Below are 27,938 nucleotides of genomic sequence, written 5' to 3'. Positions count from 1 at the left end.
TTGTTCTCCCAAATACCTATTTAGCATTCTCATCCAGAAAAATGCACACAAAAAAAGAGCAGAAACAAATCATGAACACTTTGAGTCACAAGTTTGAGTAAATTACTTTATCTTAAGCTACAAATTTGGTAGATCCATTAAAAAAAAGCTCCCATCTGTTATTGATTTCCTCAACAGAATCTGTCAAGGTTAGAAAGGAGGACATGTTACAAAATAGAGGCAGATGATGTAAACAGATTCACTGAAACGTGGATCACGTGGGCCGAAAAACATCTGCAGTATTTCCTACATTCAGAGTATTCGGCCTCCCTAAAACATCTGCCAAAAACTCCATCTCTCGAGGCCGGTTTGTACGTTTCTAGAAGCCGCAAGGTCCTCCGAAGGCCATCCCATATTTTCTTGGCTGCTGAGGGCCGAAGACATGCAACCCCTCGGCCACTAGATGGTGGACAGGAGGTCAGCAGCGCTCAGTGCAACAGCACAGGGGCGCATTTGACCTTGCAGGCGCAGAGAGCGGAAGGGGAACTGCTTTAAGTGAAAGTGTAAAGAAAACAGAAGCAACAGCAGCAGCAGCAGCAGCAGCAGCAGGGTGGATGTAGATGTGTCTGAGTGCACAGCGTTTCACTTTCAGATGGAAGGTTGCAGGTCTGATAAGCAGAGGAAAGGCATGAGGAGATAGGCATGTGGGAGTCAAAGGGAAACAAGTGTGTGTGTGAGAGAGAGAGAGAGAGAGAGAGAGAGAGAGGGAGGGAGGGACGGCGAGAGAGCACAGATTTGAGCAGGAGGCAGTGAAGCAGGGGACAGGGCAGGGAGTGAAGGGGGGTCCGAGGGGGCAGAGGGAGTGGTTAGCCCTTGCTGACTGCCTGTATATAGAGAAGACAGAGTCTGACAGAGCAGATCCTGTGAGAGAGTGAGAGACAGAGGCAAAGGCAGGACTGACCTTTTACCCAAACCTTGTCTACCTGTGAATGACTTCCTGAGCGACACTTCGGCGACGCTCTGTGGCTTTCTGTCGGATTATAAAACCAGGATTTCTCCCTCTTAACTCAAGGTAACAACATGTTTATCTCTTTTTTTCTGCTCTCTTCACTCTTCTTGCAGCCCTCGTTTCACTAAGCCAGGCAGGTGCAGGCTGGAGGTCACAGTCTGATCTCATGTTACCCAAAATATCCTTCTGATTTATGGAAACTCTCTTGCTCATCATCATTTCTCTGAAATTTAGAGCGAATTCCTCTGCGCTTTACTGCGCTTTTATTCAACCTGATCCACAGAATTACAGTCATGTTGATACTGTTACGACATATTTACCTTCTGGGTGTGGGATTGTTGGACACAGTATTAAAGATGCCACGAGAAGGTTCCAGAATATGAGTGTGAGGTTATCGAGTTCAGTGAGAATTTGTGGCTGATCCTCCTGAGAAAATTTCACAACCCATCACTCACCTGTAGTGGAGCAGGTCTCATTAGAAACCTGCATGGTAGTATAACTGTCCTCTGTTTGCCACCGCCTTGATGTGGTGCGTGTTTTACAATTAGAGCTGGACAGATAAATGCCAATGACTGTGTGACACGAAAAGGGTTTTCATGTAGCTGTGAATTATCTGACGGGTGCAGCTGTATCTCAAAGTTCAGCAGTGCAAAGGAAAGTTAGAGTGTGGTCACAGGACATGTGTAAGGAGGGAATATTAAAAGTTTGTAAAAGTGAGAAAAAAAAAACATATTTTCACACTTGCAAGTTTGGATTTTTAGTTGTCTGGGTTTTGAGATATCTGACTCTGATGATTCTGCCTCCACTCCCAACATAATGTAATACAGTTTAAAGGATTTTTGGGGTGCTGAGTATTAAAGAAGTTCAACCTGCTGTTAAAATATTGTATCGAGACAGTTTCTTCAGTAGGAAATGGTTTCAAAGTGTTCACAATAAGTGAACTCCAAAAAGAAGTTAATAACATTTAGTTTATGTGAGCTCTTTCTTCTTTTATTGCCAGATCACAAACCAGCCCTAAAGTTGCATACCATCAACTATTGTAATTAAAGCAACTTATTTGTCTATTATCACTATGAATTATGACCAATTTATTGGCAAGAATATCACCAATATGGTAAATAGCCGATAATGTAAATATTCCAAATTTGGTCCGATGTGTATTTTGCACCCATAACAATAAGGTCTGCGCATTATCAAGACTGACTTGAACACTGTTTTTGGAAGGAGGTGTAGGGACAGATATATCGAAACCTTAGCAAACAAACAAAACGTAATTAGAGTTTACTGAGATCAAGCAGGTTTATGTCGTGAACACGGTCCTGCAGCTGTGGTGAGGGCATTATAGTTCTTCAACTTCGACTGTGTTGTAACCTGTATCTCCATTATGTCTGTGTGTGTGTGTGTGTGTGTGTGTGTGTGTGTGTGTGTGTGTGTGTGTGTGTGTGTTTGAATTTGTGTGTGTGGTTTGCCCGTGCTCAGGGTTCATCTGTCCTCCTGTGTCTCCAGTGTGGGATCAGTAGCTCGGCTACAGCTGTCCGCAGCACTGAGGAGCCATATGGCAGCTTCTCAATACAATACAACACTCCAAAAGGAGCTGGGGCATCATACATTATGATGTCATGAAAGCCATGCTACAGTAACTATTGCTTGGCATCTCGTTCTGATCTTTATCTATCTCATTTTGTTGATATGTGAATCATGAGCTGAGAAAAAAAAATCAACAATGTCGCGCTTTAGCTGAGAAGTGCACCAAACATAATAATTTTCCGTTATAGTCACTTCCTGGAGATCTTTTAAAAAGATTTATCAACAAGAACTAAGTGGCTCTGTATGGGGAAGTTATTGATTGAGGTATTGTTAGCACTTGTGGGTTTTTTTTTGGCAGTTTGACCTGCAGGCCTCAGCAGCTCATTGAGCAGACGGGTGGGTGTTTTTTATTGCTCCGCTGCTCAGAGTCTGCCACAACAGAACACTTGTGTAAAGGAGGTGACCTGCCCATCCCATGCTGCCATATGCCGGCGTGAGTGTGTGGGGTGTGTGCGTTTCCGACTAAAGGCACAGTCATGCAGAAAACAGCGCAGCAAAGATCTTTTCCGGAGCCCCGCTTTATGTGCAGAGTTTCCATTGTCCTCCGGGATCTGATTGGTTAATTAATTATGCTATTTACGTAAGCAGCGGGCTAAACCCCCCGTCTTTGTGCAGCACAGACTCAACCATCCAGAAATCTGAGACCAGTCCGCACACACACACACATTTGCACCAACATGCATACATATGGGTGATTGTAGAGTTGTGGATTGCTAGATCGGGTTACTGGAGGTGTTTGATGTGCTTCTACACGTACCAGGAGAATAAAGTGTGTGAGAATTAAAACCAATGGATCAATCGCCAAAATAAATGTTGGCGATATAGGTTTCTGCAAACCATCACCATCATTTTGCATTTCTTTATGTGGCAATTTTAAGTTTCATAAGTTTTAAGTTTAGGTTCATTGTTGAGTTTTATGTTATGTTGTGAAAATGCTGCAATTAAGTCTAGACACAAAAACAGCTTGGAAAGTGTCAGATGAAGATCATGTTTTGGCTGAAAAAAATCAACTTTTGATTGCTGCAAACGCTGCTGGAAATGCCCCGACGTCTTGTTTAAAGTATCCAGCGGTTTCAGGCTGTGATGTGAAACTACTGTAAAACGCAGTCTTGAACAGTGGTGTCTGGCTTCGCAACCTTCTCCCTGAGCTGTAAAGCTGCACCCATCCTCTCCAACTCCTGACTTAAAAAATCAGTTCATGCCAATATGCCACATACGGCACATCCAACTTTGAAAGAATTGTGCACCGTAAACTTGAATTTAATCAAGTGTAATCCAATATCAAACTCATCAGACCTGTATGACTCCACAGATACCAGCCACCATCAAGATCTGCGCATTATACCCTGAGAAAAAAATGTAGAAAGAAAGACAGTGAGAAAAAATTCCTGCATCCATGCTTTATCCCCATTAGCCAAAAGCTTATTGGGTCTATTCTGGCCTGAGACCCATTCTGCATCCAATCTTGATGGAAATCCATCCAGTAGTTTTTTTTGTAATCCTGCTGACAAATCAACCAAACAGCAAACAAATAAAAAAGTCATACACGGGTGAAAACATAATCTCACTGGCAAAAGTGAAAAATTTACCACATCATCCAGTATATAAAGTCAGAGACCAGGTGGCACAAATGGTGGAAGTTTCCTCTAAAAGCAGTGTGTAAGATTATATATATGTTGTTGGCTTTTTAAACTTAATCCCAGATCAATCGCTTTAATTTTTTAATTCCTCATATCACTCAGAGTGCAGATTTTCCTTAATTACTCCCACGTATCTTCTCACCAGCTACAGTGAGTACGTATGTGATCACTTTAGTTCCTGTGTACAACAGATGTTTGCTGTGAATTCATGGTTTCCCTCTGCCTGCCCTGTCATCCTGCATCAGCGTGGCATTGACATAAACATCAGCGTCTCTGAGGCCCATTAATACTGGATGTGTCTGTTCAGCCAGACAATTTCCTGGAGTGTAACAGATTAGCTTTGACAGCAGGACATTACTTAATTTCCGTGACTGAGATAACATGCTAATCTCAGATGATAACATATAACTCAAAGTTATAAATTGGCGGCTCCTTCTTAGATGACGTAAAATGTAAATCTCAGCCTGATGACAGTGCAGCTGGTTGTATTTGTCGCTGCAATACAAACAGAGCTGCATTAGTGAAAATAAGGAACTAATTATAGGCACTGTGAGGGGGAAATATAGTAAAATGTGCGTCACATAGAGGGTAGCTGAAGACCTCTCAGCCTCAGACCTGAAGTGACCCCATCATACATCATTCAACAATGTGTGTTTCTCCCATTGCACACTCCATTTCCATCACTGTCTTCTGTTTGTCTTGGATGCTCAAAAGGAAAGTTGGAAAAAAAAATAGGCAGATGATCTCCGAGGATCATGTGGGTTTCTATTTGGAACATTTGCTGGCAGCTCTGTTTAAATGTATCTTTTGTATGTGTGTGTTTGGTGTATGTGTGTGTGTGAGGATGGGTGTGTGTGTGTGTGTGTGTGTGTGTGCGCTTCTGAATGCACATGCATATGTGTGTATGTGAATTACACGGCAGGATAATGTGTTGGCAGCAGTCATGCCCCAATTATGCCGCTCACAGTGCGACCTCTTCACCTCTCTTCCTGTCAAGTGTGAAGGGAGCCGCGGGCCAACTTTCACTTTCATATAAGTGTGCAGTGCAAGAATAAAGGGTGGATTACACAGCGTCGTGTTTACCTAAACATCTTGCATCCTTTTTCCTGTCTCCTTCCTTTAAACAGGTTTAACATGAAGCTCCTCCTGTTGACAGCGGCGGTGCTACTCCTGGTGGTGGGAGAGGGCGCAGCAGAGAGAGTCCTCTCCAGAAGGACCAAGAGGGAGCTTGCCAGCCCGCTCCACGTCGGCGGCATAAGGGACCCATTTGGCTCCTACTGCCAGAGGAGAGGAGGCTGCTGCCCGGGCAGAGACGACCTGTGCACGGTTCCCTACCTGGACACCATCTGCTACTGCGACCTCTTCTGCAACCGCACCGTCTCCGACTGCTGCCCCGACTTCTGGGGTCACTGTCTAGGCGTGCAGCCACCTTTTATTGGTAAGTAAGAGTGGATGTGTTTCAGTGAGACTTGCAGGAGTGTGTGTGGGCCTGTCCTAGTTAGTTAAGCCAGGTCAGAGAGCAGTCCGGAACCCCGCTGACAGACTCTGCGCTGGATCACAATTGCAAAGCAGCGTGGCATCTGAAACTGAATTAGAATTACATACCTCATTACTTTAAAGGAACAGTTCACCCCAAAATCTTTTCCTGTGTAGTACATCTTTTGAGATGTCTGCCTTCTCTCAAATATAATTGAAGCTAGATGTCACTTAGCTTGTGGTATTTACAGCATCAAATGCAATGTTTCTTTCTCAGAAGTCATGACTGGTTTACGCAAGATAATCAACAGACCTTGTTGTTAGAAGTTTCATTTAGGAGCTCTGCATCTTCTCATGGATGACAGGCTCTTGCTCGTGACAGCACTGGATGCAAACATTAAGGGTGTCCTCTACAGTAGTCTATATAAGTAGATGCATGAGAAAAAAAAGTTTCTACGTGAAATCACTAACAACCATCCAGGGCTGTCACAATATCAGATTTGCCCTCTTCAATTTTTCATAATGACGATATTATTGTGATGTCTATGTTAATTTGAAAAAAAGAAATTGCTGTCAGTCAAATTTATCTTTAACCTTGCGTGTTCTTACCCGTTTTTGGCAAATAAAACACGCTCACAATATTACACAATATTCAAAATCAATATACATTCTTCGGTTATTGTCAAAATCGATACATTACGACACCCCTAAAACCGGGTCGTGATGTCTGGAAAGAGACATTGCTGTTGAGTTTCTCAATTGTACGTTTTTCTGGCGCTTTGAGCACTGTGCCATCTAGCGCCATCATCTCTACGGCTGAGAGCCAAAACTATGCAACACACACCAAAACAGTCTAGATGGATATTTATAGCTCTGCAGATGTAAGAGTAAAATATGTGGATTTCCCTGAAGTTCTCAAAATAATATATATATGTCAAACCCAAGGTGAATTTTATGACATGTGAACGTCATCCCTACGTCAACCCCAACCCTAACCCTAACCTTTTTATCAGTAAATCTCTGAAAGGAAGGCTAAAAAGTCAGACTATCCTCGCTTCGTTAGAAATAAATATATCCTATACCCTCCTCCTGTTCTGACCCTCTGTCCTCCCCTGATATTTTTTTTATGGTCCCAAGTAGATAAGTTCAGATTCAGCTAATTTTCCCCCCAACTATCTTGCAATCATTGGCCTGACTTTGGACTACCCACACACTCACAGCGCTGCTCTCTCTCTCTCCAGGCAGAGGTGTAAAAATGTGCCAGTGACAGCAGAGGCCTACCTGAGAACAGAACAGTGCAGGGGAACAGTGGGCTTCTTATTAACCCAGACAGAGGGAGGGTGGAGGGGTGGATGGAGGGATGAATGGAGGTCAGGAGAAAGAATGCGGGCTATGTGGAGGGCGGGAGAGGAGGAGAGGCAGACGACGGGTGCACCGGGATGGGAGGCGGGAGGGGGCGGTACAGGTATGTTTGAGAGGGATCACGAGGTGGGACACGCAGTCCGCCATACAGTCAGGAGGAGGGAAGCTGCGCCGCTTTAAAAGGAAGGAGGTGACAAGTTTTTTTACAATAGGTCCTTTTTTCTTATCGCTGCCCCGCAGTCGCTGATTGTTGTAGTCCATAACTCAATATTCAATGCTTCCTCCAGCTGCACTTCTCTCATTATGTTGTCAAAGTTGGTGTGAACGGTGTGAACTTCTCACAGAAGAAAAGTCAAATAAATAAAGTGTCACCCTAGCCACGTACTTCCCGTCAACGTGTGACTTGTCAGACAGTAACAGAGTTGTGATAGACTGTGAGACAGCTGTGAGGTGGGAAGATGGGTATCATCAGGCCTCAGTCATAAATCACCTTATCAGCTTTGGGCCTCACTCCAGAGGCCAGGAAACCTCCGCGCGCTGTAGACTGTCAGCCAGCTCATGCCCTAAATTCCATATGAAATTCACCCTGGCAGCACCTTCCAGTGTAAATCAGCCTGTAGATAAACTTCGTTGTGAGTCTGTCACCGAGGCAATAAAGTTTTCACAATCTGTGAGAAAGCAGGGTTCAAACTTCAAGTGTCGGAGCCATTTAGAAGGAATGCTAATTAACCATTTCTGTGGTTTGAGACGTTGCTGAGTGGACTTTATCTCACCGCCGCGGCTCACAAACGTTAATAAATTGACCTGAATTAATGGACGGGCTACTTCTGGGGCCCCTTCCCTCAGTCTCAGGAGCGTAAGCTGGTTAAAGCATGACGAGGGCCCAGGAAGCCTGGGAAGGCAGGAAAGAAGCTAACGCCACATTCCTACACTGGATTACTGGAGCTCAGAGCTCCTTAGACCTCACATATTCTGTGTGTACACTCACACACTTGCACACACACCGGGGGGAGTTACTGTTGGCACTTTTTTATTTTGGTTGCAAGTGAAGGAATTTAACCAGAGTCATTGTGGTATATTTAAGTGTGGGTGCTGTATATGTAAGTCTGCATCTGTGTGTCTGTATTTGAGGCTTTCTTTGAGATTAGTGGGAGGATCATTGTTGTTTAGCCACATCAAACCCACCTTTATTAAGTTGCCCCTCTTTGTCTCCTCTCAGGCACCTGTGAACGAAATGGAAACAAGTTCTTTACAGGGCAAACATACAAAGAGAACTGCAATTTATGGTATGTAAACCCGTCTCTCTCCTATTTCTCTTCTAACCTCTTAAATCCCAGGCTTTCCCTTAAATGTCCCTTTAAGGAGCTTAAAGTTTGAAAAACATTTTCCCTCCTGTTTTCCACGAGTTCCCACACATCACATGAACTGTGCGTGTTTACACTGACTGAAATACACAAGTGCATAATGCCACGTGTCCTATGTGTTTATGGATGCACCGCTCTGTAGACGTCTGGCGCATCACAAGTTCTCTGAAAGTCACGCTGAAGTGCAGAACTTGGCGTTCTTAAAACCTCTGGGATCTGCACTGAAATGATCGTTTTGTTGTGCAGGGTTGCGAAACATGTTTGTGCACAGCATGTGTTTCTAATGATAAAGACACTGATGCTGTGTGTAGGAATATTCAGTTTGTATATCCACGTCTTCAGTGGAAATCTTCTTGTCCTCCTTGTACACACACATACACACACAGACACACACACCACTTGTTATCTCTCAGCCCATTATAGACCTTTGTTTCCCAAAGATATAACGACATGTGAGAGCAGGACATGCTCAGGTGTAAACCATAGAATGAATGATGGCAGAATTCCATTTAGCAGCTTCATTTCGGCTCGCTGTCAAACTGTCACCTGAATAGAACAGAGTCATTGTTAATCGATCTATGTTAATTGATCACTCTTTTCGCACAGACGTCAGTTCCGCTCTGTTGCTACCTCTCGGCTGCTGGCTGCGAGGCAGGACAACCATTTCCCTACTCTGCCTTTGCACGTTTTATAGAGAAACGGCGGTAAAACGGTGCAACATTCCCGACCTGAACAGGCGGTGTGAAGCGGGGCCCTGAACTGGTAGCTGAATAACTGCAATCAAATCAGGCCACATACTAATTTTGACCGCCTCCCATTTCAATGATGATATAGTGATGTAGCCCAAATATTCTTGTTTTGACACTTTTTTATTATTTTCTCTTGCTGACTGGTACTGACAGACAGATTTACAAACAGCTCCTCTCTTCGTGACCCTGAACACAGCATTTCAGATTAGCTCAGCAACTCTATTTATCTCATTGGCCTTTCACACCCTGATTCCATATATCTGTTGTCATTTTTCTGCACAATAATAAAGACAGTCAAGGAGACGTAAAGCAGTTCTTTGGAGTCTTGGGGGGGGGGGGAGGATTCCTCACCTGTCCTTCACTTTGGTTTCACACACCTGTGTCAGTCGATGTTCCTCAACGACGCCATGTGCATGCGTGTGAACATGCACACTCGCACACAAATGTTGACTCAACATCCATTCGTAAGTCTGTATTATATTTATTTTTCATGCGGCGAGGACACACTGTGGCTGTTTGTCACGACACGTCCAACCAAAACCCCGGCTGACCCTCGCTGATCTCCACATCCTCTGCTTCAAGCCTCGCAGCTGTTTGACTCCAGTAGCTGTGCTCTGTCAGTGTGACAAGGCCTGAAGTATGACTTTTTTTATCAGGACAGCTCAATTAGGTTTGACCTCCAGAGCCGCGATGGGTGAACAGATAGGCGAGAGTGGAAGTTGATAAATGGTGGGGCTGGCGCTTCTTCGTGTGCCGCGTGGTAAAAATAGCCCTCCGGTCTACCATGTCAACAGAAGACAACGCTTACGTGCTAACTCCTCCCTTTCACTGGCAAAACAAAAGGGTCTTGCACACATATGCTCTCACACGGGTCTGTTAAGGCGATGCAGATGGATGCCTGAAAAACTGCACCACATCTTTGGCGCGGAGGGATACGCACACTCCCATTTCCTACTCCCACTCCCTCCACTTTTTAATTTCCCAAACGTGTATCCTCCCGAACTCCCGGGCTGCAGGGTGGAGGACACGTCTCTGGGAGTCGACGGAGTCCCCCTTTCTCTCTAATTAGCCGCACTCTTATCTAACCTCCTACACGTCTTGGCTAACAAAAATAGGAAGTCGGACAGCCAAATATCACAGATTGGGTCGGTAAAAAAAAAGAGCTCTTTGACATCAGTATCACAATCGGTATAAACTTTATCTTTCCCTCTGGAGGAGATTGTGTGAGTGCCAGACAGAAGCACAGCACAACTTGACCGAGCGTGAAGTATTGAAGCAGTGTTTACTGTTATGTGCGAGTGTGTGAAGATGTACCGCGATACGTTTGATGGTCTTTTGTTGTCGTTAATGGGATCTCCAGCTGAGGCCTTTTCCTCGCAGAGCTGTTGGCATCCTGATTACTCTTTATCTGCTCCGAATCATCTGAAACACGGCGCCTCCCGCTCGCACACCGCCCCGAAAGCGGCAGCGATCTCCGCTTAGATTTGGCAGCCGCTCTGCTCTCTCTGATTGTGCTTCAGATGGGACGACAGCCAGCACCAGCTTGGAACAACTTTCTGAGTTGCCGTAGAGTTTCCCAGACGGTGGAGATATGTCTTATCTGAGCGCGCACAAACAAGGCTATGTTCCCCCGACGACACGCCTCGTGTCGCCCAGGTGTGTGTGTGTTTGCATGCACGTGTTAATGCATTAAGTCTCAGAGGTGAAGAGTCTGTTTTTTGTCTAAGAGGTAGTGTGACGAAGAATGTGAAATATGGCCTCCCACTGTCCTCGTATTTCATTCTAAGTCACACTCTGTCCCCCTGCCTCCATGGGTTGTCATTACTCCTGTCACTCTGCTTTGTGTGTGTGTGTGTGTGTATGTATGTGTGTGTCCAGCTCTATGACTATGTGAATTTACTGCTGTTTTTGACCCACTGGCACTGAGCTGCACATATGTATTCCTGCTTCCCTCCAATCAAAGCCCTCACATGGTCCCACTGTGGGAGGCCGAGCAGACAGGCACTGGTCCAGACTCTGCCAGTGTGTGTGTGTGTGTGTGTGTGTGTGTGTGCATTGAACATTGTGTCTCAGCGACCCAGCAGGGAGGAGTGCACTCTGAGAGGTGATACACACTCTATAGGCGTCAGTGTGACAAAAGAGGAGCTCTTCATCATTGTGTGTTTGTGTTTAACGGGCAGGTTCCCCTCCCTGTAAACATGACGTGAGACGTACAGTAGACTTCATGGCGGAAAGTCTACACACGCCTTCTCTCTGTCTCGCCAACACACAAGCTTTATTCTACAGTTTATCTTGAGACATGTTTGTAATGCATTTACAAAGATACTGAATCTAGACCAGTTCAGTCCACATAGTCCACATTAGGCTGCACTTTCTTGCCCAGAGTTAGATGAGAAGATCGATACCACGCTCACGTACTTAGCTTGAGCCAGCGGCCAGTTGTCTTAGCTTAGCATAAAGACCCCAAAAAAAACATCAACTGCTTTCACACTTTTTGTTATAATTAAACAAACAAGATATAACGTGTTAGTCAGTGAGCTTTAGAGGTGCTGGTAGGCAAATATTGTTTCGACAGAACCAGGCTAGCTGTTTCCTCCTGTTTCCAATCTTTATGCTATGCTAAACTAACTGGTTGCTGGTGGTAGGTCCATATTTTTCTATCCTGGTATGAGAGGAATATCAATCTTCTTATGTCATTCTTGGCAATAAAAGCACATTTCCCAAAATGTCAAAACATTTATGTAAGAAATTATGGAGCGGCATGACATCACGGAGCGTCCTCGGAATAAATTAAGACGTAAATGTCGGCTCTGCGGTAGATTTGTGGTTAGAAAAGTCATGTATTTATCTACGGCATAATGTTTGTAAAGGGGCAGCACTCGTTTTCATTGTTTACATATCTAAACAAACATTGTAGAAAATATATGGGATGAAATATCTCGTAGACAGATGGTTGGTTTCAAACAGTTAATCAACAAGGAAATAAAATGTTTTACTCAACTAAATTCTTTTACAACGACGGCCACAACAATGACATAAATATGTATATATTTAGAGTATATATATCTGTGACCTGTCTACATAACGAATGTTCTTCATGAATGTTTTGCTGATAATGCTTGTGTGCTTTTACTTGCAAAAAAACTATAGGACTTTTAATTTGAAAAGTCCTCACTTGATTTTGTTGGATTAGTACTTGCGTATCGTTGAAAGGATCTTGGTACTTGTCCCACTGCTGATCTGGCTACACACACACACACACACACACACACACGTACGCTCCCTCACAGTGAGTCATCAGATAGTAACCAGTTCAAGTTATTTTTGAGCGTCCCCAAAGTAAACATCGTCATCATCATTAATATCCTGTCCTCTTATCTCTCCTGTCATCTTCCTGACGTCTTCAGTCTCTCTGCTTCCTTCTGACTAAAAATGGATCTGTGTTCTGCAGCCTTAAAAGGCTCAATGTCTCCTTTAACCTCTCCCTCTATTCCTCGCCCCCTCATTCCTTCTTTTTTCCAGTTACTGACATTCCTCCCTCAATTAATTTCTTATTTGGGAGTTCCACTGAGCCCGTGCATGTTTGCCTATCTCTCATGTGGTCGTTTTCTATTTTAGCTGTTGACTTGGGCATGAAATATGGAAATCAAATGATTACGTGGTTACAGCTGCCAGTGCCTTTTAATGGTCTCATTTCTGTGTCCCCACTTTCTGTCCCTCCTCTGCAGTACATGTGGGACCACTGGGCGATGGGAGTGCGAGCAGAACGCCTGCCTGATGGAGCCTGACATCATCCAGGCCGTCAACAGAGGGAACTATGGGTAAGAAAACAAACACAGGAGCACATAAACACATGCACAATAAGATACTGACACGCACACAGTTATAAACACATCTCATTTGTCGTTTTCTCCTCTTATCTTTCAGCTGGAGGGCAGCGAACTACAGTCAGTTCTACGGCATGTCTCTAGATGAGGGGATTCGGTTCCGCCTCGGCACGCAGAGACCCTCCAGGACGATTATGAACATGAATGAGATCCAGGTACAGAACAGTCTGCATCCTTGAAAATTATTTTTTGGAGGTTAATTTAAGCACTCCAAATAGAAAAATCTGTGGGTGGCCAAATTCCTGAAGTCAGAGGTACAAACTTAAGTGTTGACACTCTCCACTCATGTGCCTTTGAGCCAGTCATTAAATCCCTGGTTTCCTCAGTGCTACTGTTTTGTGGCTGGACTTTGACCTTTGACCTCGCTTTTAAAAAGGTGACTGGAGAGAACGCATTTCCATACAGGGACAGGAGGAATATCATGTTACTTATTGCTGGCGGGTGTAACCTTTTAAAATCTGGGTTGCCCCCCTTAAAATTCCCATTTAAAACTAATGTTCAGTGCCACAGTGTCACATACATTCTACATCACTCATTATGTATATGTTCCCAGTTAAGTGACTGTATGACAGCTGTGTGGGAATGTTTTTTTTTTTTTTTTTTTTTAAATAACTGCAACATAACAATACAGCTAACATTCCAGGTACCCTATGCATCATTTCACATACAGGACATCTTTACAACATTCAGGCTGAAACGCTTAGGATTTACATGATTTACAAGATTATTTAAACTCATTATACCACTCACCTTTTGACTTTGCGCTACTCTATGCTAAACTATTTTAATAGTATGTCTATAAAAGACATAGGATGTCTATAAAACAACTAAACTAACTCTTATATATTATGTTGAGTTGTGTATTACATCATGCTTAATGTCTGCACCAACGTTAAAACCTAAAGAATTAAAATCCAAATCCAAAAAAACAACATTACATTTAATTTGGATGCCTGCAGCTATAACTTTGAAGACAATCATCAGATGTCCAAGACAGCGAACGTGACATCTGCAACAGTTGTTTAACTATACAGACAACAACTCCCATGATGCTTCTTCATGACTTCAAACTAGTCTTTTTCTTTTCATTGTATGATTGAAACACTGTGAGTGGCAGCAATTACATACTCAAGGCTACATTTAAAGAGTCCGTAATTAAGTAAAGGTAACCACTGACCTTTATTGAAATATAGTGTATGTACAGGATACCACTCAGAAATCACATTGTGAGCAGGACTGTACGTCTGTTGGAGGGAAATGTTGAGAGCAGGAAGTTTCAGCGACAGGTGAGAATGCAGAGACAAAGTAACTGTCAGGGTTTTGTTGAGGTTTTTCACCTCTATAAATGCTCCTGCATGCTTCCTGTCACTTTTTGCTATATGCAGGTTCAAAACTCACTCCAACAAGGGAGCGCTGATCAAAACGTCTTCCGCTTAATTATCGTGGCTTGTATGGCTGGTGTGTGTCTGCGTCTCCGTCTGGAACCCCATCCCGCTCTGATCCGCTCAGCCTCTGTTTATATTCTACCCAGACAGATTACATAAGACGGAACCAAAACATCGGATGGAGAAGATGGAGGGAAGGATGGCTGCCTGGAGAATAAAGAGCAAACCTTCCATCCATCCCTCCATCCATCCAGTCTCACTCCCCCCAGCATTCCACGACTTCTTCCTCCCCCCAAAAAAGACCCACGCAGCTCCCCCTCCCCCTTCCGCCGGCAGCGTGTCCCTACCTGTGCCAGGAACCAGAGCCTCGCTGCCCATTCACAAATCTCTCTCTCCCCTTTTTTTTCCTGTCTGTTGGCGGACTCCTGTGTATGGGATGGAATAATTGGGATTCCATAAATGAATTTATTACACAACGCGTTACTCCTGTAGCCATTCTTTCCCCCTCTTTCATCACGCCTTCAGGTCAGCTGTTTCAGGTGTCTGTGCCTTTGCACTTTGACCTTCCACACCTACTAATCTCTGACCAGAAGCACATTCCTTAGTTATGTATCAGGTGGCTGTTTGCGCTCCGAATGCCTCACAATTAGTCGGAGGAATGCGGCGAGGGGAAACTCGGTGGTACAGAGGTGCTTTTCTCTGTTATCACACATAACTGAGAGATTAGGAGAGCATCCAACCAGGAGCTCAGTCTAATAGATGGAGTATGTTTGGCATCTGAGAAGCACCTGAGAGTGAATATTTGCACCCTATCACATCCTGGTTTCGGATATCTTGAATAGAGATTGATGCCGCGGTGAGGGTTCAGTTGGTTCAAATGATGCATTCGATTTCACACTGATGCAAGCAAATGGTCTCACGGTTTTACGGAGAGGAGCAGGATCAAAGGTTCCTGTCTGTTCTACAGGGTCAGAGATTGACACTGGGCCAAATGGTCCTAATCGCCTGTGAATAAGTTCTAAGTCCTTCTACTGGAGGGTTTATTAGCTGACTTACGTAACCAGCCGGCGATCCGGACTTGTCAAACAAAGCCGTCCGCAAGTATTTTAATTGTGTGTTGTGTTTTGGAGAAACAGTTAATCCGCGGGTCCACATTTAAACAAGTTGTTCAAGATTTGACTTTCTCACTTAACGAAATATATAATGGTTTTCTTAATGATTGACCTTGGCGTTTCTGGCCTGTAACAGCCGTCTCTCAATCTTTTTCCTGTCTTGGTCAGATGAACATGGACCCTCAGAGTGACCGTCTGCCTCTCTACTTCAACTCGGCAGAGAAGTGGCCCGGAAAGATTCACGAGCCGCTGGACCAGGGCAACTGCGCCGCATCCTGGGCCTTCTCCACTGCAGGTAGAGAATAGAATGGAGAAATAATAGAATAGATGGAGAAAATACAAATGAAAAGCAGGGAACACCAAATGGGATATCACTGGGGGGGGTGAAAAGTTGTTGAGCGAAACAACTTTTGATGTATTTTGACAAGGCACTGGCGGGTCAACACTGCAGGGTTGTTTCTAGTACTTATGTTGACTTCCTTTAGGTTCTGTGGTTGAAATGAGTCGTCTTACTGTGCAGATATTTATCATTCAGCAAATCCTTTGATTGAATTAAAAAGTAATCAAGTGGCATCTATTTTGAAAAGGTTTTTGACATGACATTTACTCAATCTTGCCTTTCCTCTTCTCCAGCTGTGGCATCAGACAGAATCTCCATCCAGTCAATGGGTCACATGACTCCTCAGCTGTCCCCCCAGAATCTCATTTCCTGTGACACGCGCAACCAGGGAGGCTGCGCCGGGGGACGCATCGACGGAGCCTGGTGGTACCTCCGCCGCAGAGGGTAAAGACTCAATCGCACATGAGCTAAGAAAACACAAATCAGTGTCTCGGTGGTTATTTGATGAAACCTTTACACCCCTCCTCTCGTTTCACAGAGTGGTGACGGAGGAGTGTTATCCGTACCGACCCCCGCAGCAAACACCAGCCGAGGTGGGCCGCTGTATGATGCAGAGTCGCTCGATTGGCCGGGGGAAGAGGCAGGCCACGCAGCGCTGCCCCAACACACACAACTACCAGAATGACATCTACCAGTCCACACCGCCCTACAGGCTCTCATCCAATGTGAGCCAAACAAAAAACACACCAACACATGCATGCACACCCATCCTCCATCAGTTCAACACCTGACTAGCCAGCGTTGTAAACAGTACCCAAAAATCATCCTTGGGTAAAAGTAAAGATATTGTGAACGACATGTTATTACATCTCCAGTAAACATCTTTGATCGGCTCTCTGTACCTTTTTAGGACTTCCTTGTGCTGCAGCAGACTGTAATCTCTCTCACGTGTCTATAACCGTATGGGTTTTTGCACACTGTCCTCATGCATACTCGACTCCGCTGTGAATGAACATGGGAATGTACAGTATTAGGTGCTCGACGGCACTCTTCACTGACTCAGTGAAGGGTGGGAAGTTTTACTTTTACCTGCTGACTTTCATGGTCCAGGCAGCCGGATTGCGGTTGAGATATCACAGGATTAAAATACGATTGTTTGTAGTTAGATTAGTTTGGATCAAAGCAAATTAGATGTGCAGGCCATTAACAGACTGCACTTTGGGTAGTATCATCCAGAATAATATCTGAAATTTGATGTCTGTGTTTACCTGCTAATATCAAGTTACTCGACCCTTTCTGCACGTCATTTATTCATGCTTAGAGAGCTGAGTAAATCAGAATTAGTCGATATGAGATTGTAGAGAAACAAGTGTAGAGTATCATGAAAGACATTAGTATAAATCATTGACATGGTATTTTTCCATGTAAGTAAATAAATCAGTTACTAAACTGTAAGCTGTACTTGGTCAATATTAAAGGCACAATTGCAAATAAGTGTGCGAGAAGTGTAAAGTTAATTTGGCAGTTTCAACAACTGGATAATCTAAAGTCTGCTTCATGCAGAGATCATCTCTGCCCTTTCTTATTAGCAGGCAGTATCATGTAGCATCTACTGAAACTGCTTCCAGAAGCCGTCTCTGCATGACAGGCCAATTCAGCGTCAACCACTGAGCTGCAGCCAATGTGCCGTCTTTATCGGCCAGCATCCATCAATGCTAAATGACGGCTATTGCCTCTCAGAATCATTACAGCCTGTTGTTTCTGTCTCCCGGTGGCCTGTGAAGTCAATAAGCCAAGCATTAAGGCCAGGCGGCCCTGCTGGACTCAATCTTGTTATCTGACTTTTAACAACCAGGGGAGAGCTTGTTTTCATCCTCTCCATTTCACTGACATGTAATGATCTCTCTGTCTGTCTCTCTCGCTTCTGTTCCGTCTATCGTCTCTCTCAGGATAAGGAGATCATGAAGGAGATAATGGATAACGGCCCTGTGCAAGGTAAGGCAAACTTATATTATAAATAAGTGTCAATATTTTGCTCCCAAGTGATTTTTAAGTCCTAAAAATCTCCCAAGGGACACGTAAATCCAACACACATGCACCTCGAGGCCTCGTGTAGGGAATCCGACCTCGGATGATGTCATGTTTGACCCTGTCATCTTGATGGTTTTGCCCCGGGGTTCAACTGTGACCTCAGTCACCTGGTCAGAAATGATGGGCCATTATGTCAGTGTGGTTGGAATGACCTTCCTCTACAAGCCCGCCGCTCTGTCTGGTGCCCATCTGGACCATTGTCAAGTACACTTGAATAGAGGAGTCACGTGTAGGTGCGTGTGTGTGTTTGTATGTGTTGGTGTGTACGTGTTGGTATGTGTGTGTGTGTGTGTGTGTGTGTATGTTCTCTAGGAGCCTTAGCCAGCCTCTTGTTTTATTGTTTAGCAGGAGAACCTATTGGCTTCATATCAAGTTTCCCCTCTGACACAATGGCATAGAGGTGTGTGTGTGCGTGTGTGTGTGTGTGTGCATATGTTTGAGTTGGGGGGGGGGGTGAACATAATGGTCAGAGCTAGAGAATGATGGGGTCATTGCAGGCACACCTCCATAAGAGGGAATTTCTCAGCTGTACATCCGGAGAGTAATTCCCATTGAGCTAGAATAGGAAAATCATGCCGAGTTCACAGCTGAGCTCACACTGGCACACACACACAGAGCTGCCCTGTCTGATGTCTGGGTGTGTGTGACTCATGGGAGAAATTGGAATTTTGTTTGGCGAAATTTAGATTAATCGATGTTTGAATAAGATTTGTATCTCTCCATCACCATAATAGATTCGGCAGCCTTTATAAAAGATAGTCATATCGCGTGTGTGTGTGTGTGTGTGTACATGTTGTGTCCGCCTACTAATTCTCCTTGCTTGTTTGTTCTTGCAGCTATTATGGAGGTCCACGAGGACTTCTTTGTCTACAAGAATGGGATCTACAAACACACTGACGCCAGCTTCACCAAGCCTCCACAGTACCGCAATCATGGCACACACTCCGTCAGGATCACCGGGTAAGTTCTTAGAACTAAGCACCAACCGACGTTATTTTTATTAATCGATTAATCTGGTTATTATTTTGAGGATTACTCAATTAAATGTTCGGTTCAGTTCAAACCAGACGCCTTCAGATTGCTTCTTTTGTCCAACCAACAGTCCTCAACCCAAGGACTCTTCATTTGCTATCATAAACGACAAAGAAAAGCGGCAGACCATTGCATTTAACAAAATGGAACTCGCAATTATTTTCCATTTTTGCTTGAAATATTTACTGAACTTACTTGTTGATTATGTAAATAGTCGGAATATTTTGATATTCCGCCCCAAATTCTGACCCAATCTGCTTATTTTTCTCCAGAATCGCCTCCCCTTTTCTTTGAATTCTTTCAAAAGTCTATTTGATTAATCGACCATAGCTCTAATGCAGAACAATTCATATCAAGCCTTCAACCTCCTTTGTTTAATGAGTCAGCAGCCTGCGTGGACACAAGCAGAGCCTGTGTTTCCTTGCACGAACTTGATAAACCGCCTGGGTTTTGAGGTTGTTCCTTTTCATGTTACACAAACTTGCGCTCGCATGCTAATTGAATGAGGTCTGGACAAAACATTTGTCCGGGTCTTACTGTGTCTGGTTTGACTGTTGCCACATGCTCCACGCATGCCGTTTCAGCAGAAAAAAGTGATTACAAAGACTGAATCAGGTTTTAATTGTTACCGAGCTCGATTCAAAGCCTCACCTGCACGTGTGTTTGCAAACATCTGAGAGTAAGAGTATGTGTGAACAAGCCTCCCTCCCGGTCTATTGCTCCTGGAGACACACCTTGTCTCCACTCCTTCATCTGCTCCAGACAAGGCCCCCCTCCCCCTTCCTCCTCTATCTAGTAACTACAGCGGCCACAAAAATGCAGGCGGGTAGACGGCTGACACACCTGGATTACCCTGCCCCCGCCAGCCCACCCTTTGACTCTCGTTGTTGCCCGTCTTCTATGCTTTGCTGCTTGTTCTGTGGTATCTCCATCATCGGCCCTCAGCTGACTTCCTCTCTTTTCTCCCCATAACACCCTTCTTATCATGTATTCTTTCCTCAGACAGACAGTGGATGTTTCCTGCTGTTTTAATGTGTTGTTTGGAGGGCAGGGAAGATGTTTTGACCCGCAAAAAGTCAGGAAAAAAACCTCCTTTCCCCTTGTAAATATTTGCCTCGCTGTTAGTCATCCAGCTGGTTTTAAAGGGTACCTGTCATGGCAATGATACGTTTGCCGCTCTCTAGTCTCACTTTCCAAATTACAGAAATGAGCAGCTACCTCGTAATGGGTCTATAATGGGGGGGCTAAGGAATGTGTTTTTGTGAGCATTTGACTGTATCTCAGTACCTCAGAGTCTGAGCTTGCCCCTGAACTTCAGCTCCTAGAGGATAATTAAAAACTCCGGTAGACGGGGGGATCTCGGGCGCTGCGATGAAAGCAGTCTCTCTGCTTTTATCTGATGGATGGAGACAAAACACAACCCCCTCTCAAACAGCTTCTCTTGTTGCTTTTCATGTGCGCGTCTTACATGTATGTTTTATGGCATCGTGCAGCGTGTCTAGGCATGTGTACTTAGCTTGAAGTTACATAAGCGTGTTTTGAAATGTGCTCTTAGAAATCTATGGATGCATGTTTGTGCGTGGCGTCAGGATAGTAGGGATGAGATGATGCTGAGGATGAAGCCGCCCTGAACGCCCCATGCTATTTGGCTCCTTCTACAGACGCCCGCTGGCCGAGTGGATGTGGACGTACCACCAACACAGGTTTAGGGACGGATGGAGCAAAAAGAGGAGGAGGAGGGGTGATGTGATGGGTGGGTGGGGGGTGATGGGTTGGGGGCACAGTGTTTTGAGCTCCAACCTGCCAGCCACAGGCATCAGTGTGTTTACATAGGCCAAATCCCAGAGCGAAGCGTCCCTTTAAGCCCGGTGCCTGGGAAAGTTTGTGGAAAGAGCATTGAGGTCCACTGTGGTGGAAAGGGCATTGTCTGGCCTGCTGATCCTGACCGCACCGGACAGAGAGAGGGGGATCAAACCTCGGAGAAGAGGTCAGGGGCGTCGGGGAAGGGCGGGGGCACATGGGCACAGCGGTATGCCCATCATTGTCCCCCAGTGAGCAAGTGAGCTGATTGGAGGCCAGATAAGAGATCAGCGGTGGTCCGATTCTGTCTGGCTCTGTCCATACCAATAAATATGCAGGCGGGCAGGCATGCATATGGGATCTCACACACACACACACACACACACACACACACACACACACACACAGACATTAACAAGCACACACACACCTGCATATGTGTGTGTGTGTGCTTGTTAACGTCTGCAGTGTGTTTCAGATTGTAGCTGTTTACGCAGCTGTTTTTAATGTGTCTGTGTGACGTCCGACTCCGGTCAGGGAACCACTGGGCTAATAAAGTCCCTCGCTGATAGAAGGTTCGCGCTATCTGCCAATGTTGTGGTGCACGGCTACTGAGTTGGCAGAGTCCGAGGCCAGCCACTCTATTTCCCAGCATTCCTTTCCCTTATAAAAGATAACAAGCGAGTGGGCACCGGGAGTCTCTTGGGAAACGAAAGGCCTGGAGTGCAAAAACAGGATGGGAATTGGCTTTGGGAGAATGTTTTGATCACGACGAGCAGAAACGGCGGGCGTCTAAAAAAGTTGGCAGCGAGCGAAGCTAAGACCAAAGTGCAAGGCATGGTGGGAATTTATGGGCGTTTGCCAAGGTTTCCTGAGAACAAAGCCACTGCCGAGGGACGGGGGTAAAGATAGGCCTCTAAGTTCAGAGTTGCACGTGTATATTTATGTGTTTTTCATCAGTAGTTTTGTTATCTGCCGTCTGCGCAGTGACTGGGTTGAGGTGGCGCTCACTTCCTCTTGAGCATTCCCTCTCCTTCCTGTTTTAAATCAGGAGGACAGAAATGGCAGAGGAAAAGGGAAATTCCGTGTTCGTTGGATTGGATTGATGTAGGAGTGCACCAGGCAGTGTCCAGCCATAAATACACTGTTTTCAGGATGTTGCTGAAGATGAAAGATTTTTTTTCTCCACTTTGTACGCTACGTATACTTGAAGAGTGACCGAGGCAAACACATTCCTGAGAATCAGACATGTTTATTGGAAAACATCCACTGTTATCCTTCAAGAATAGCAGCGCACCTCTGACACAGCTGATCTGGTGTGAGGATATTTTGTTGTCCTATTGTTTGGCCTTTCACTTGAATGCATTTTAAGTAAACCATCCTCTCTGTGTCCTGTGCCAGGTGGGGAGAGGAGAGAAACTTTGACGGGACATCAAAAAAATATTGGGTAAGTTTTTGAAGTCCTTCAAAACTTCAACCTGTGATTTTCGCCTCCCAGCACTCCCTTTAAAATTTCTGATATATTTATCTAAAAAACGTACAGCAATTTAAGCCCAAATTAACTTTTAAATGTATGAATCAGAATTTTTAAAGGGAGTGTTTGGTAGTGTTGTCAGTAGCTTTTTAGCCTATGCTTATATGGAACTTTCAATGCTTTCTTAAAGATGCTCTATGCAGTTTTGGGGAAGAAATTTTTATTTAGGAGAGAAAGTTCTTTTGTGCCTTAACAAACTAAATAAACAAACTATTTTTGTTTTCATCACTGAATAAACTGAAAAAACAAACTTCATACCGTATTGCTTTGTTTATATGTGGCGGACCCCGCCACCTTTCTTGTTCCAAACAGTGTTCTGGGGACCTTATTTTCCTCTCAGGACAGCATGTTAAATAAATACATGTTTCTGAGTTTGTATTATGACCTCATTAATAATCCAAATGTTAAAACTCTGAATGTTTTTTCCAAAAAACTACATAGCACTCCTTTAAATGGAAATCGTTCTGATTTTGCAGTAACTTTATTACCGTACTTTGTTTTCAGATCGCTGCCAACTCCTGGGGAAAGAACTGGGGAGAGAACGGCTACTTCCGCATCGCCCGCGGGGAAAACGAGTGTGAGATTGAAACATTTGTGATCGGCGCGTGGGGCAGGATCACGATGGAGGACATGCACAACCATCACCACCACCATCGTCGCCGACACATTTAGAGACAGATCTCGAAAAGCCACTGAGACATTTGTTTTTAATCCCACCTATAGCTGAGACAAAACACACCAAGAGTCTCAGAACTCACCCATCGAGCTGGCTTGGACAGCCACAAAATCAACCCCAGAGCCCCTGAACCCTCTCTTTTTTATACCTTATTTTACTCTGAGGATCAATCCCAACCCCTCTTCTCCTCCATCTTCCCCCTTAAGCCCTGTAACTCAAGGTTTATGGCACCAAAAAAACAAAGAAAAACTCATCTAAGCTAATGCTTTTCTACGTTGCACCTCAGGTACCTACTGATCCAAAGACCACACTTCCCAAACTCCTCAGTTGAATCTCTGGTGAAACATGTTCATGTCAAAGTTGGGTGATGACAGAAGGAAGAAGCTCAATCTGATCTTTTTTTAAATCTTTTTTGTGCTTCTTTGTCAACATGAACCTTCAGTCTTCTCTAGCTCTAATACTTCCAGTCCAGACAGACTCGATTTCCCAGGGACAGCTCGCAAGAGAGGAAATCTGAGAGCCAGATTATCAGACATCAGACCCTGTCAGAGAGACACACCCAAACTAACCGTGTAACATGATAATAGATCACAGATGACCTTCGTGACATTAACCTGTCAGCCAGAACTACAGACTCACGGTTTGGCCCGTTCCCTCGGTTTTAGAGAGGACACTTGTTTAGAGTTAGTAGCTGCAGGCGGTAGATTTTCTCACACATTCCAGTAAAACAACGTAGAATCTGACACTGGAAACAGTAGGAGGTTTGATGTGACGTTCACAAAAGTGTTACTTCAAGGAGGATTTACAGTGCCACCAACCATGACCACCAATCAGAAGAAGAGGAAGACTCCCATGCTCTGCTATTGGACGTTTTGAATCAATTTAATGATGGAACAGGCTAAATATTGTCCATACTTCTATACAATTGCCAGGAAAATGTTGGTAATGGACGCTTCTGTAAACCACAGATATGTTGAAACTTTCTTCATATTCATTTTTCAATGTTACGTTGTCAGAACAAAAAAAAAAAAGTGACACTGCTTATATACACAGACCTTCGTCATGTTATTTTACAAGACAAAAGGAGAGACCATCTTAAATAGTTTGCTTGTTTCACACCTGGACCTATAAAGTCACTGACTGAAAACACTCATCAATCAGAACATACAAATATATGTAACAACTTCACAGCACCGTGTGTCTACAATTAAAACATTAAACAATGTGTAACATCATATGTAGGAAACAGTTTCATATGTATGTAAAAATGTACAAAGTCGTGATAAAGCTACGGCGACATATCCTCTGGAATCTTTCCCTAAGTACGAAAATTGTTTAATAGGCTATGAGGAAGCTAATGAAGACAAAATACAGCGTAAGGAAGACCATATCTTAAAAGTACGATATAGAAAGTCGGGACTCATGGACTTATGATTTAGGCACAAAAACTAGGTTTGGGGTGGGAAAAGATCACGTTTTTGGCATCTCATTAAAAAACACCCAGCGGTTTCGTGCTTGCAAATGTTGAAACACCACCTTGAACGGTGGTGTCTGGCTTTGGCAGCCACCTCGACAAACTGTCATGCCACCACCCACCTCTTCCTCCTCCTGACTGAAAGTCATGTAGCCTGAATGCGACGTGACACATAATGTAGCAGTGCTGATGTATTAGCATATCGGCGGTTTGTAGAAATGTCCAGTGTCAACATTTTGCTCTCTCAAAATGGCCGCCCCCTCGTCTACATGTTTGCACTGGGAAGGACGGTGTCGGCGGAATAGATCAAACATGTATCATTTGGCCTTGGCAGCAGGTAACGTGAATCATTTTCAGTCGCACCAGATGAAAAAAGTCGCCATTAAAGCTGCCGTCTGCAACTCATTTGAAAAAAGATAAAACAGTGACGCGCTCAGAGTTTAAAAAAAGATTGTAATGCCTTAAAGAAACAGAGTTGTTCTGACCACTGCAAAAGAAGGTGTTTGTGTCGTAGCCTCCGTTAGCTCTGCTCCGTGTACAATGTTACAAATTTGAGCTAAAGATGTTATTTTATCTGTGTCGCGGTTATATTTTTGAAGTTTTATTTCACGACTTGTTTAAAGATGTACTGTAACGTAGTAACTTGCATAACACACTCATCGGTCGGCCGCTTTCCTGCTTGTGCTTCTACATAGTTTGACCACAGCGAGGAGTACGACGGGGGGGTAAACTGCTGCTAAAGTCCAGTTTGTGCTACAGTATTTGACTGCAGAGTCTTTTAAGTTGATGCATTTTCATTTGTAATAAACATGCAAAGCCACTTCTAACCGACGGAGAAGTTGCACGCGTTGCAGATGAGCTGTGTTCGGCTCCGTGGTCTACTAGTTTTTTTTATTGTTCTCTGCTGGAACACTTATCTTAGCTCTCGGACCTTCTCGAAAAGAGAACCACGATGTATTATTACCACTTACCTTAAATTACATCCTGGCGCGCTTCAGCTGTATCTTCAAAAGGCTTTTCCGCTTCTATATCATCATGTCTTGTGATCTGTAAGGTCCCTGCATCATCTCCTTCAGGCATGGATAGGCAGATAGACGTGAAAGCAGAGGGGAAGTGTCTGGTTGGACAGGCAATGAGCAGTGTGGTGGAGGAGATGTGGAGAGATGGGGTTATCGCATTTTTTCTCACGCAGTGTGCTGCACCTCTGCTTTTCCGAAGGTAGCGAGGAGCAGGGAGCGAGGGAGACGGAGGTCATGATGGTCGACATGAGGTGCACAACAGGTTTACAATAAACGAGGCCGAGGACAAAATGTGAAACTTTGCTCTTCGGCTTGAGGAGTGATTCATCTTCTGCAAGCATAAAGAAGGGAGTCGTCTTACGCGTTTTTCCTCTTTTCTGTGAGCATGTTGCTATAGCTCCTTTACAAGAGAGAAGAAGATCAATGGACAAAACCTCAGTTGCTAGATTGTTTTTTATGTTACTGTGCTGCAGCGCAGATTTGTTCGTTTCATTACAGATTACTCACCTTTCCCCCGGTGACGTTGGGAAGCCTTTAGTATTCATTTATAAAAGATATTTCGTGACCTCCCTCCACAATAGCAGCATTCATTTGAGATGCGTGAGGTGTGTAGCTGCGTTACAAACAGGTTACAGACCGTGTGAACAGCTGAGATGAGCGGAAGGAAGTGCTGGAATCTGACCAAAGCTGGAAGCATTTAGCTTCCACTGAGCAGAGATGTCTTAATGTTGATGTCCATTAATTTTTCTGACGTGAAGAAAAGCTCCTACGCTTAAGCATTTTCAAGGGAATGTTCACCAACAACACGTGATTTGGATTATTTTTGCATAACAGCCTGCAATTTTGCATTTCTAAAGATTCTCTGCAAAACCCAAATCTTCAGAAATTGATCTCACCTTCAGCCTCCCCTCCCTCCCCTCCCTCCCAGGAGCTGCAGCAGACATCCACTCAAAAGTTGTGTATTTTATGTAAAATGAACCACTCCATATTCACTGATGTGTAGACTTTATTTATGACAAGATGTGTAAATTATATACTTTTATTCTTTGTTTTTGTTTTTTTTTGTTTTTTTTTCCTGTGCAATGTTTTATTATCTCTCTGTCTCTTGTATTGTGTGCACTAAATTGCAATACCACATTAGTGTATACCTGTGCAGCACAATAAACTCTTTCCAAAAACGACACGGTGTCATTGTGAACACTTGCACCTGAAACTCTGGAGCGCTGAGATGATCCGTGGGAGGGGGGGAGCTCTATGTAGTGAGCACGTATGTACGTCTGATGGCAGAGAAGGTGTGTGATTTTTAGGGATCAGCGAGCCACAATGGGAGGGACTGGGCGCAGGGGGAAAGCTCCATGAGACGAGGCCGGGTGGGATGAGGACAGTTTTGATAAGGTCCTGCTGTGTCAGCGTATTCTTCCATCACCGAGAGCAATAACTCTGACCACCAGTCAGAAGAGTACGCATAATCGAGCAGAGATTCATACGTACGTGCCATACGGAAGACAGGATGTGCCGCTGCTAATGAAACAACAGAGCGAGAGGCCAAAAGTCTCCAGTCACACGGTTAAGAGATGCAAAATCGGATTCTTCCTCTAAAGAATATTTGTCTCTTTTTTTTTTTTCAAATAAAATTCCACAACAAAACCTTGAAATATTCTGGTGAGCAGGTGATAAAAAAATGCGTCTGGATGTGTTTATGGGGGACTTCCAGTATTTTGTATTAACCTGGGCCCTGTGTGTACATGTTTGGCTGTGTGAAGGACTCTTCCTAGCCAAAGTTTTGCAACCCGTCCGGTAGATCGCCTCAGCTGGCAAAAGTCTCCACCGACAGGCTGAGGTTGTTCTACAGGAATCTGACACTATGACTGAAATGATTCCTACGGAGAGATCTTTTGATCTTTAAACTAACATCCTTTTTTGTTCAAGGAGAGGCCTCGCTCTGAAATCTCTCAAGAGGTGGGATGTTGCAGGGGTTGCCTCATCCAGATTGTCAAAATCCATCAAATATTCTGCCATGACTTCGGAATGAAACTCTTCCTGGCAGCTCCTCTTGGTAAACTCAAAACAGCTCTGACACACATTTCCACCACCGTCTTTTCTGCAACAAGTCACTTCTCATGAGATTTCCCAGCGAGCCTTCTCCTGGAGTGAGACTTGTCTTTCTGGTTACAAAGGGGATCTTAATATTCAATTAAAAAAAAAAAAGGTCTGTCCATAGCGCTAATTTCCATAATCTTCTCAGACACTGGGCAACTTTTAGTGGTTGCAAATTGACAGTCGGAGTTGCCCCAAAGGATTACGCTGCAGCTATTGCAGTCATGTTGCAGCTGCCGGCTGAGACGATCTCCAGGACTGATTCCAGATTGTGACAACCAGTCTCCTATCATGTGTGTGTGTTCCTTTCAGCCATGATGTGTGT

The 27,938-nt window shown here is 44.3% G+C and overlaps 1 protein-coding gene across 1 annotated transcript; it reads left to right on the top strand.

Moving 5' to 3' along the window:
- The first annotated feature begins 833 nt into the window (after positions 1-833).
- tinagl1 (tubulointerstitial nephritis antigen-like 1) lies at positions 834-26,697 on the top strand. The gene is made up of 12 exons (XM_030411776.1): positions 834-1,051; positions 5,343-5,653; positions 8,273-8,339; positions 12,895-12,987; positions 13,094-13,208; positions 15,719-15,845; positions 16,184-16,334; positions 16,429-16,615; positions 17,840-17,885; positions 18,818-18,941; positions 22,215-22,260; positions 22,852-26,697. The coding sequence occupies exons 2-12, from the start codon at positions 5,350-5,352 to the stop codon at positions 23,017-23,019; spliced, it is 1,428 nt and encodes a 475-aa protein (XP_030267636.1). The 5' UTR covers positions 834-1,051; positions 5,343-5,349; the 3' UTR covers positions 23,020-26,697.
- The last annotated feature ends 1,241 nt before the right edge of the window (positions 26,698-27,938 follow it).

The sequence above is a fragment of the Sparus aurata genome, chromosome 3 (genome assembly GCF_900880675.1).
Source record: "Sparus aurata chromosome 3, fSpaAur1.1, whole genome shotgun sequence".
NCBI lineage: Eukaryota > Metazoa > Chordata > Actinopteri > Spariformes > Sparidae > Sparus > Sparus aurata.
This window is presented reverse-complemented; position numbering and strand designations above follow the sequence as displayed.

Excerpts from the sequence above, each read along its gene's own strand:
- tinagl1 (XM_030411776.1), top strand. The coding sequence starts at position 5,350 with ATGAAGCTCCTCCTGTTGACAGCGGCGGTGCTACTCCTGGTGGTGGGA. Across the intron at positions 15,846-16,183 it reads CTGGGCCTTCTCCACTGCAG|CTGTGGCATCAGACAGAATC; the intron begins GTAGAGAATAGA and ends CCTCTTCTCCAG. Across the intron at positions 16,616-17,839 it reads CCTACAGGCTCTCATCCAAT|GATAAGGAGATCATGAAGGA; the intron begins GTGAGCCAAACA and ends CGTCTCTCTCAG.